This window comes from Myotis myotis, unplaced genomic scaffold (genome assembly GCF_014108235.1).
Source record: "Myotis myotis isolate mMyoMyo1 unplaced genomic scaffold, mMyoMyo1.p scaffold_m19_p_8, whole genome shotgun sequence".
NCBI classification, from domain to species: domain Eukaryota; kingdom Metazoa; phylum Chordata; class Mammalia; order Chiroptera; family Vespertilionidae; genus Myotis; species Myotis myotis.
The window spans coordinates 8,464,029-8,475,672 of record NW_023416390.1 but is presented as its reverse complement, the minus strand read 5'-3'; the positions used below and the strand labels follow the sequence as shown (position 1 = coordinate 8,475,672).

The following is an 11,644-nucleotide window of genomic DNA, read 5'->3' as shown; positions in this document are numbered from 1 at the left end:
TGAAGAGAACAAAATGGCACTTTCAATCTATTGCTGAACTTCTCGTCAGACTTGCTGGTATCTGTCTCCTGTCTCGTCCCAAAAGACACGCTGACAGTCCTTAGGCAGGGCCAGTGGCTGCCCCTCCATAAAGAACCTGGAGGCCTGCTTTCTCTCCATTTGTGTTTGATGAGAGCAGAGTGGGGAAAGGGACTGAGGTTGACTAACTCCCGGGTGTTCGCACTTACTCATGCCCGGGAGCCCTGGAGGGAGAGAGACTCACAGGATTAGAAGTGGGGAGAAGTCTGACTTCTGGCATTCGGCATTCACTACAGCCAGAACCGTGAGGCCCTAGTGGTCACACTTTCCTCTGGGGCATACGCGAAGACCAGATATAATGGGACTGCTCTGTCTTTCATCTTAGCAAGTAGTCTCATCATAGGATTGTCTGCAAACACGAAGTACACAGGCTGCCGTTCCGTCGTCCTCCATGGAAGTCAACTTTGGACACTTTTTGGAAATTGGAAGCTAAAGCCCTAGGTAATAAAAGCTCTGAAAAGGAAAGAAGAGAAAGTTAGGGACATGGATCTGATTAAAAAGCTCTCAAAATTATCTGCTGACATTAGATGGGTATTGGTTTTTAGGTATTAACACGACTATATGTCTATTTTATACATGTCTATGCAGATTCAGTAGGGAAAATGCTTAAATATATACTTAATTCCATAGGATCCCAAAGCACTTGAGGATTTAAACTGATAAGCCAACCTCAAAGGGACTGATTCTTGCTACTAAAACACAGACACCTCTGGGGTGAAATGTGGCAACAGTTTGACAGGCATAGCAGTAGCTTAGGCCAGAAAGGATTTATCCAATTAAAATTATGGGATGAATTTTGGCTGGCAGAATGTAATTACCAGCCTTGGAATGGATCCAGGATCCTGAGGTTAACACCCCGCCTCTTGCCAACAACCCTCCTACCTGCCAACACTCCGAGATGGGGAAGGCAGGATCTGACACAATCGCACATAATACTGTTGTGACATCTAAGTACAATGATGATGATGTGAGAAGCATCGTGAACCTGATTTTTTTTAGCACTCATTATGTTACTTATTTTTATGCCACATTAGGCTAGAAACCAAATGTCCACATAAATGTTAATTTCCTCAAATCTGTATTTAAAAAGTATAATTAGAAAATAAAAAATAGATTTAAAAATTAATTTATTCTGTCAAAGTCGTTATTTAGTGATTATTGCAGTTTAGAAACGAAATTGGATCAAAATGGTGACATTTAATGGTTGCTGCATTAAAAAAAACACACACACAGGTCCTGAATTTTTGGAAGAGAAATGTGTTCTCCCAAGTTCACTGGCCTAGAAAAAAGGGAATGCCTAGTGCTAGGTTCACAGTGGTATTGGGCTAACCGGTCAGGTGCAAGCACTGCTTGGTCCCAGGGCGTCCGTTCCCTCTCACGGGTGCGCGCGGCAGGGGAACTGGACCTGGGGAGTTTGTGCGCGCGCCCCGGGGAGAGCCCCCGCAGGAGCCTGGTCCAGGGGGATGGCCTCGCCTTTGGATCCCGCTGCCCTCCTAGCGAGGCAGTCATTTCCCGGAGGGAACTGTGCAGGCTCCCCACGGAGCGGGAGCGGCCGGCGGGCAGTGCCAACAAGGACGTCCAGCTCTCCGGGCCCGGGCGCGCGGGCGAGGCCGGGCCAGGGTCACGGTCACGGCCCTGGAGGGAACGCAGGCAGGAGCGCGCCGGGGCGGGAGGCGGGGCTGGCGGCGGAAGCAGCGGCCACGCGCGGCGACTGCGGCGATTAAGGCTCGGTGCCGCCCTCCCCTCCGCGCGCAGGTCGGTTCCCTCCCAAACCCGCAGGGCGGCTTCGCGGCCACGGGTTCGAGCCGGGCCCTGGCTGGGCCGCTCGCAGACCACAGACCGGGCTCGGGCGGCCGGGAGTCTTGCCGAGCCCCTGGGTTACTCTCGGGCCCGCGTGGCCCTGGGACGCTCCACGCAGGACCCGGGGCGGGGCCGCGCGGGGGTCCCAGCCGCAGTTCCAGCCCCAGCACCCGCTGCCGCCTGGCCCGCGGCTCCCTCTGCGGCCCTGAAAGTGCTCCCGGCGGTGCGTGCGGGCCCCTCGCCAGCTGCTCCGCTCCGCACCGGCCCTGCCAGCACCTCCCGGCGAGCCAGGGTCTGGTCTGTCGCCGGGCGTCACCGAACCGCACGGGGATTGAAAGGGTGGGCGGTCTGGGCTCCCCTCTCCCGAGTGTTGGGAGGGCTGGCTCCGGGTCCCTGGGTTAGAGGAGGAGGGAGCAGTGCTTACCCTGGACTAACAAGCCTGACCGCTCTCCAAAAGCCTGGTGCAGCCGCTCATTCCAGCGTGTGCTGGGAAGGTAGGTTTCCCCAGCACCATCTTTGTGTGATTTAGCTGTCCACAGGGAATCAGATGTGGAATGAGAAGATGAAACTAATCCTTTCCCTTGCACTGTTAGGGGTTGCCATAAACACCATTTGTTAAGAAGCATAATTAGGTTGGGAAAGTGCCTGATGAGACAATTAAGCTACATAAACACACCGAAAACAAATGAAAGCCAGAAGACGCCCACGCCCCTTGTGTAAAGCAATTTTTTGTTTACAGGAGAACCAGAGGTCTGAGCTGCTTTAATACAGCGATGTTACTAATGTCTACTCCAGAAGAGCCTAATGACCGCGTCTTCTATGAATTTCCGATGCGGTGATGGTCACTACAAAAGCCTGAGCTACCCATGAGCTCTGCGCTTCCTTTAGGCTAGGATGGTTAGGCCACCACCCCGAGTGTCCGGCTGCCGGTGGATTTATGCGTGGAGAGCACTAACTGGCACCCAGCACGGTTAGCTTAAACTCATAGGCTTAATGTTTGTCTCAGAGGAGACCACCCTTTCCTGAAGCATCCCCCACACGGAGACCATTGCCTGACACCAAGTGACCTTAGTCAAGTAGTTGTTGCATGAGGTCATGAGGGCTGCGTTCATTTTTCGATATGATATGTTAAAAGGCCGCAATAGGATGGCCTGGTCTCAAAAAGGGTTGGGGGGGGGGGGTTGTTACTATTTTGAGTTATTGAAATTTCCTCACGTCATATCATCTGAGGTATGGAAAGATAATGGGTTGAAAAATGCCTTTCTGGAGTCCTAAAGAGCATCAAAGCAACTTCTAAAGCGTGTGAAATTAATCCATTTTCAGTGAAAGAATCAGTCACTTTCTCGGCATTACTGAGTGGCATACCAGAGTACATGTCAGCTTTCACAGTTCAAGGTCCAGAGTCCTGTGGAAAGGTTTGCCACTGATTTAGAAACTTTGGAGATCAAAGTGCCAGAGGAACATAGATAGTTGTCATGTAAAGCCCCTACGTGAGCCCCTTTATTTCTTTTTGCTAGAGGAATCGTTTTTTGTAGGAATCAGCATATTAAATAATCTCCTTCATTCCTCTTTTTTTGGTAAGTCTCATTTAACAACAGGATCATGCTTACTGGTTACACAGAGAAGACCCGGAAAACAGGGAAAAGCTGAGGAAGACTGTGCTTAAAAGGGAATAATATACTTTAATGGAAGTTTCACTTGCACGACAGAATTCAGGCTGAGTAACTTGAAGGATATACTAGTATTCCAGTGTTGCTACTGTGTTCATCTGTGCGTGGCCACATACACAGTCTCGTGAGGAGTCTCCCTGAGGGTCTTATTATTCAGGTGTTCCCTAAGGAGTGAGAGAGTGACGTGTTAATATTATGACTAACTGGTTTCCAAAGAGCTATGATTCTTTTAATGGTTAATAAACATGAACATTGTTTGAATGAACTGTAGAGGTGGAAATGAAGACTCCTTTTTCTCCCATTCTAGGAAAAACCAGCATGTCTTCCTCCAGATTGGGGCTCCGTTTGGCTGCCTGTTTACTAAACATCTCAGAAGCCAGGAGGAAACACGTCGTTGAGAACATCGCAAAAGCAGCTCTTCTTGGGGAAAATGGTAGGAACAACAGACAATTGAAGTGGCTATGTAGTGTTTTGATGATACGGTAATTTTTGTGCTCTGCAGACAGTATCTATAGAACACTCTTCTTTCTTTGTGGGCTCCCCCCACCACCACCACCGCCCCGTTCCTGGGCTGTAGCAGGCCTCCAGGATACTGAGGTAGAGCAGTTAGGCAGATGTGCACATGGGTCTTTTCCAGACGCCTGCCTGCGCTCCGCCATGCAGTTAGGGATAGTGGAGAATGAGAGGAGGATGTAGTTACATAAAGGTTAAATGTCCCCCTCACAGGCCATTTATTTGGTCATTAATAGAATGAGCATAATTGGGCATTTTGCTTTTTATTCAGCAGGTTACATAAAAAATAAACTTGCCAAATACCAACCACTTTTCAAAGCACTCCTGCCAGCAAAGCCCTTGCTATCATTACAGCACTATTATTTCTGTTACCTATTTTCCCTATAAAGAAAGGCTTTTAGGCAATTGCATTTAAGTGATGCGCGTAAGATCACTTAGCAATTCAGGAGTCTGGAGCCCAAACCTCCTTGCTCCCTGGGCCAGTGTTTACTATGCGAGATACTACTCTCCTTTTTCATTTTTTTTAAATTTTTTACTCTTGTTGAAGTGTTCATGTGATGACATAGTTCTAGGCATCATTTGTTTTTACACACATACATGTACACACACACACATACACACAGACAACACAGTGAGTGTACACACAGTTGTTCAAATAGAAAACTTTGTTATTAAATGAAGTTTTTTTGGCAGCAGGCGAGCATTAGGCCCCTAGCCCTGAAGCATTTCAGACAGTGTATTGTCATTTCTGATCGTCATTTTTCGTTTCGTTCCTGCTTTTCATGAGAAACAAGTGTTTCCTTCAGCCCATTTCTAACGATGAGCGCATTTAAATTACTGTCTTGTAACTGTACAGGAGCTGGAAGTGTCTACGAAAATTCCTGATAATTGCTGATAAGAAAGAAACCTCTGGAGTCAGCCAGCTGTGCTCTTGCATTCTCTTTGTGGGAAGGGAATAGCCCGCTCGGCCCCTCATTGTCAGACAAGCACATCTAATGGGATCGGGTTACCTGTCTCTGTGATTAAATGAATGCGCCGAGACATTTGGGGAAGCCACACACTGATGGATACCTTGTCTCACTCACAGTTTTTATCAGCTTATTAGTGGCAGCAGCTCAAATGGAATTATAGCTATTATACTCCATTACAGACACCAAACAATTTACTTCTGCTGAGAGGCAGCCCGACAGCTCCTCCTGCCAGCAGCCGTTCTTTTCTCTCTGCATGCTGGAGAGATTGCAGGAGAAAGTGTTTCATTCTCTCAGCATTTGATTCAATTGAGTCAGATGAAACTGAGAATAAAAGCTTTTCAGAAGAAGACTTAGGATGGAAAAATAAAATCACAGTAAAAAGGAGATTGTCTGGTCTGGTTCTTGCTTCATCTTTTATAGTTATGAAAATGCAAGGAAGTAGCACTAGCTAAGAAAATGACCTATTGTTTTACAAATACTTTAAAGGCATTTATTTTTCAGCAAGTGGAATAAACCGTAACACCTATAATTTTCCTAACTAAGTAATGTTAACACATTTAAGTGGCCTAAAAGGTCTCAGGGAAAGAAACTTGAGTTATAAACTTTAGACCTACACCAGGGCAGGGCTGTATAGATGCTCATTTGGCTAAGAGCAAGTGACATACTCTAAGTTTATCTTTTCAAGTTATTAAAGTTAATGGCATAGGGCTGCTGTAAGCTCTGTCGTGCCTGCATGCAACTTATTTTTCCTCTCTTCTGAAAAGATTAATTGTTAAGCTGCCAGGGGATTGGGGGTGGTGGGGGTGGGGGGACAAAGGTATAATGGCATGGCGAACGATCTAATTACCGCCTGAAAACTTTTGTCCTTCTCTTTGAATTTGCTTTTGCAGGCTTGAGGGGGACTTTTAAGGGGCCTGGACCAGGCTTGTAAACTTCAGAAATAATGTGGGGTTATGTGTGGCTGCCGTGCCGGGCAGGGCAGGGCAGGGCAGGGCAGCTTTCTCCTCCGGGTTACGTGATCACCCAGTCACAGGCCACGGGAGGCTGGAAGCCATTAACATCTGAGGGCTGTGGGTGGCCTCTAAGGAGGTGTTGGGGTCGGAGCGTCTCCAACAGGCAGGTGCATGCATCCCAGAAACCTCTGCTTCAGGCACTAATTGGCCCATCCTAGTTTCTCCAGATGGCAGCTTTTTATCCAGACAGGTTGATTTCTGGGTTTAGGAAGGAAAAATTGATAAGGCCTGAAAGACGCGACTGAGAGGGAACGGGATTTGGAGCGACACAGCGTGGCAATTGAAAGAAGAGGCTGCCATCTTTGAGTGGAGAGACACCAAAGCCTCGTGTCCGAGCTGAGCCGTCCAGCTACATAGGAAGGCGCCGTAAGGAGTGGGCGTTACTACCCAGGAACGTCATGATTAGCCAGTGTCACCTCAAAGGTCACAACCCCGAAATTTCTCTGTTGAACAAATATAATTGTATCCAAAGAAGTAAAGTATTAAGGCTTCAGCAGAGAAAAATAATTCTTGCCTTTATATTTTTTTCCTTTACAGGGAAGAAACGTCCTGAAGTATCAGTGCTCAATATATTTTCTGATCAAGACTACAACAGATCAGTCATTACCATAGCAGCTTCTGTTGATGAATTAAGTGAGACCGCAGTTTCTTTCTTCATATATATATATATAGATATATATATATATATCTATATATATATATCTATCTATCTATCTATATCTATGTCTATAATGAAGGGTAGCTTCAGGTAGGCCTGCATGCTCTCTACTCGTTGATTTCCTGTGCCGTAGGAATAGTCCATTACCTGGAGAGTCTACCTCAAAAATGCATTTCATCATTTTTCTGAACATACACACCTCAAACATTTCCCATTTCCTCTTCGTTACAATGAATCTTGGGTCCAAGAATAATACCTTTCCCCCCCTGAAGATGGTCACGTATCATTTATGGATAAGAAAAACAATCTTCAAGTTTTAACCTGTGGAGTCATAGTGTTGAAGTCAGCCTTGATTTCAGTGATAAGTTGGCATAGAATGAAACATGCTAAGCAGTTGTGTTTTGGGTTGGGAGCCTGAAATCTTGAGTTGGTTCACGGATTGAAATGAAATGTCTCATGATGTAAGTTTTAGTGGGACAAGTTGAATTTGAAGGATCATAACTGTTTGAACATAAACTTGTATTATCTTAATATTGCTTACAAAGGTCTCATAATATTTTTAAATAGACTTTATTTCAACTCAGATTGTCTTTTTTCATAAGGTATGTTTGTTTGAAGAACTAAGCGCTGGCTGGTAGCTCCCAGCAAACAGGACAAATTATCTTGAATGTTAATCATAAGATGGTAAATTTGCTTCTTTGTTGTTTATCTTTCTTGTTGAAATGGTCATTCTGTACTGCTAATGAAAACTCAGGGTAATAGCATAACTCTTAGGTATCCATCATATGTAGTTAGATGAAATAAAATCTTTGAATGCAAAATCTAATTACTGGAGAAGAGGAAAACTAAAATAAATAGTTATGCTTTTAAAACTTTGTGTATATATTTTAATAAAAATTAATAAAGCATTCTGAAAATACAAAGTTTTATCAGATTAATTTGATAAAGTTGAAAACATTTAAAGTAACCAGTTGTAAAAAAACACAGAGGTGCCCTAGCTGGTTTGGCTCAGTGGATAGAGCATTGGCCTGCGAATTGAAGGTTCCCAAGTTTGATTCTGGTCAAGGGCACATGCCCAGGTTGCGGGCTTGATCCCCAGTAGGGGGCATGTAGGCGGCAGCTAATCAATGATTCTCTCTTATCATTGATGTTTCTATCTCCCCCTCTCCCTTCCTCTCTGAAATCAATAAAACACACACACACACGCCCACAGGTGTTTAAGAATCATAAACATTGCATAACTCCTCTACTTTGGGGAATAAATGTGAACTTTTATGATGATTGGGAGGTAGGGCAAGGGGAAATGTTGGATCTTTTACTTTATTTTGGGTGAAAATCATCTTCTATACAGATTACAAAAAAACAACAACAACTAGTGGGACACTAAAATATAGCTGCTTCTTTACTGTGTTTGAAAGTTGAGTGATTGTTTTGTACAATTTTACCTTTTAAGACCATGCTGTCCTGGCTGCCTGCGTGGAGGCCTTCCGGTCTATTGACATGGAGGCTCAAGAGGGGATCCACCCGTGTTTGGGAGCCGTGGACCTGATCCCCATTTACCCGCTCGCCGGCGTGTCAGTGGAAGAGTGTGGAGCTGTGGCCAGAAGTAAGAGAAAGCTTGGGGCTGTGTGTTATTTCTTAACAGAAACCATTTTACAAAGCAGAGCAGCTCCTGACAATGTCAGCGCTCCTCAGCTCCCCGGGAAAGGTCTACCTTGAGGGCGTGTCTGAACAGTAAGCTTTCCTGGGTTGCAGTGGCCCATCGTGTCTCTGTGGCATCCTTCCAGTGTCCACGCCGGGGCACGGGAGCGCTGACTGCTGTGGGATGCAGCACATCAGTCACTTGTCCCTTCCGAATTCATGGTGGACCACGAGGAAACAACAGTAGTTTCTAATGAGCTCCTAGACTCTTTGGGGCAGGACGATGCTGTGTTTTGCCCATCTGTGTCTTATTTTCTTGAGCAGGGATAATGATGAGGTTGAAAACCACTTAAATGTTAACTCCTACCCCCTTTTCCCCTGACTTTTTTCTCTCCCTGTGCAGGACTCTCTTTAAGATTTTCTTTAGAACTGAACTGTCACAGGCTTGATTTCAGCCCCAGGGGTGAGTTTAATTTGGAAAATTTGAGCTATGTCACTTGAGGTGTTTTGGAATTAGGCAAATTGGGAGAAAAAAAAGACCCTTTGCCTGGACTGTCTAGCTGCGCCACGGTTAATTACGGCACACAGGGGCTCATAACCTGTGGGGGAAAGGCCGCCTTCGGATAATTGCATTCTTCTCTGTATGACCTCAGAAGTCCCTCATTTTTATTTAATAGTGAATCGTCTCACATTTGGGATGTAGGTCTGGACCCTGGCTGAGCTGCATCAGGCACCAGGAATAGGAAATGAGACTTGTTTCTAAAGGAGAACTCACTGTTGTACTGCACTTTAATATGACCTGACAGTCGAAGGATTGCTTCGCAGGGAAATCTTGGCCCGAAATGTGCTTTACTTTTTACCCAAGAAAGAGTTAAAATTTAACATGGGGGGGGGAAAATATGTTTCACACAAAAAAGAAGAGTTCATAGATGTCCAGGGCAGAATAATGATTTTAATTGTCTTCAAAACAATTATGTTCAATTACATTAAATCTCAAATTAGCTAGTACACGAAGTTCTTCATTACATCAGGACGAGTCTGCCCAGATGTGCGTCCTGCAAAGGAGACAGTCAACAATCGGAGGGTCTGGACACAAGAGCTCTCCCTTCCCCTGCCCTTTTGCTTCATTGGCAGCTACTGTAGCTCATGATTTAAACATGGACATTTCTAATTAAATGAGAGCTCAGCTGCATTCTTGAACTAATTTATAACATTTGATTTGAAATGTAATAGCTTCAATCTTCATCTGATTAAAAACAGTCATATACTGTACATGGTTACTATTTTGATGCTCCAACATGCAGTTTTTATTTTTACATTCCCCTTTCTGCACAGCTGTTCATCTAATATCATCCAATTTTTTTTTTAACAACATGCTCAGACATTCTTATAAGGCAAAAGTATTCAAATTCTAAGGACTGGCTGTTCTCCAAACGGTGAAGGGATGTTTTCCACTAGGGTAACCCCTTCTCAGGGAAACCAACTTGAAGTTGATAATTGAACTAACTTTTTTGGGGGAAGAAGGGCAGTGGAGAGCAGTCCAGTTTCATAATATAGTTGATATTGGTTATTGATACGGATAATTCATATATGCTTTTGTGTGCAAAAACTCATTGAATGATAAATTTCAGAACTTTTTGATATCAGCTATAAGCTTGCTTATACCTTAAGGAAGGGGTTAAAGTGGGGCATGAAATTGGTTTTGAGGAGACTTATAAATACTGTCAAAATCACATGCAAATTTTTATGCCTGTGCTTTCTTGTATACATACAGAGATACATACTCTCACGCATAACTGCACAAATCATTTTAATTTAAGAACTTTTAGAATAAAGGGCACAGCAGTGCAGAGGTTCAGAGGTGAGGGTAGCCTGGGATTTGGGGCCTGCAAGGGACTTGAGTATGTGGCCAGCCCTTAGAGGTGGATAAGATGGGAAAGGCATTCCTGGGAATGTTAAGATAGAAGCTCAAGTGATGCTTGGAGGTCAGATCATGGAGTATTATGTGCTGGTGAAGGAGCTCAAACCTTATTGTAAAAGGATGGGAACCACTGAAGAGTTTTAGGCAAGAAAGTGGTCTGATTGGCTTTGAACTCTGGAAAGATCACTCTGTGCCTGCAGAGACCAACAGGATGCAGGCGGATCAGTTTGGAAAGGTGATGGTGGCCGAAGGTAATCGATAATGGAGAGACTCCAAAGGATGTTGGGGGCGGGGAACAAAACGATGGCATGGAAGTGTCATCACTTACAAATGATGACAGGAAGGAGGTTTTAGGGGAGAGAGCATGAGTGTATTTTTCACATGCTGCTATTGGCAGTTGAATATACCTCAGTGGACAGCTAGGAGACACATAGGCCTACTCTATTTATGTAAGGCTTACCATGTTTGTTTGTTTTTTTAAATGTCTTGGACTTTTATTTTTATTTTTTTAATTATTTTTTCATCTTTATTGTTGAGATTATTACAAATGTCCCTCTTTTCCCCCCCATTGTCCCCTTCTACCCAGTTCCCCCCTCACCCCTAGCTTCCACCAACCTATTGTCTGTGTCCATAGGTAATGCATATATGCATATAAGATCTTTGTTTAATCTCTTCCCGCCCCTACCCACCCCTCTTCCCTCTGAGAATCATCAGTCTGTTTCATTTCCATGCCTCTGATTCGGTTTTATTCACCAGTTTATTCTGTTCATTAGATTTCTTACTCATTTATTATTTTTATTTTTTTAATAAAAATATATTTTATTGATTTTTTACAGAGAGGAAGGGAGAGGGATAGAGAGTTAGAAACATCAATGAGAGAGAAACACTGATCAGCTGCCTCCTGCACACTCCTTACTGGGTTGTGCCCGCAACCAAGGTACATGCTCTTGACCGGGATCTATCCTGGGACCCTTCAGTCTGCAGACTGGCGCTCTATCCACTGAGCCAAACCGGTTAGGGCTTATTTTGATTTTTAGATTCAATTGTTGATAGGTATGTATTTGTTGCCATTTTGTTGTTCATATTTCTGGTCTTTTTCTTTTTCTTCTTCTTCCTCTTCTTAAAGAATACCCTTCAGCATTTCTTATAATCCTGGTTTGGTGGCAATGAACTCCTTTAGCTTTTTCTTGTCTGCGAAGCTCTTTATCTGACCTTCAATTCTAAATGATAGCTTTGCTGGGGCGAGTAATCTTGGTTGTAGGTCCTTGCTTTCATCACTTTGAATATTTCTTGCCACTCCCTCCTGGCCTGCATAGTTTCTGTCGAGAAATCAGCGGACAGTCATATGGGCATTCCCTTGTGGGTAACTAATTGCTTTT

General features: G+C 44.4%; 1 protein-coding gene across 5 annotated transcripts in view; it reads left to right on the top strand.

Annotated features, from left to right (window-relative positions):
* The first annotated feature begins 1,707 nt into the window (after positions 1-1,707).
* Positions 1,708-11,644, top strand: part of FTCDNL1 (formiminotransferase cyclodeaminase N-terminal like) — a 33,864-nt gene continuing 23,927 nt past the window's right edge. For 3 of the 5 annotated variants that reach the window (XR_004969594.1, XM_036320711.1, XM_036320709.1), the window contains exons 1-4: positions 1,840-2,372; positions 3,856-3,981; positions 6,583-6,678; positions 8,157-8,309. Coding sequence is in view for 4 of the 5 variants with exons in the window: in XM_036320711.1 (XP_036176604.1) it covers positions 3,867-3,981; positions 6,583-6,678; positions 8,157-8,309 (364 nt within the window). In the remaining variant the exon portion in view is untranslated. The other 2 variants (XM_036320710.1, XM_036320708.1) reach the window with 2 other exon arrangements.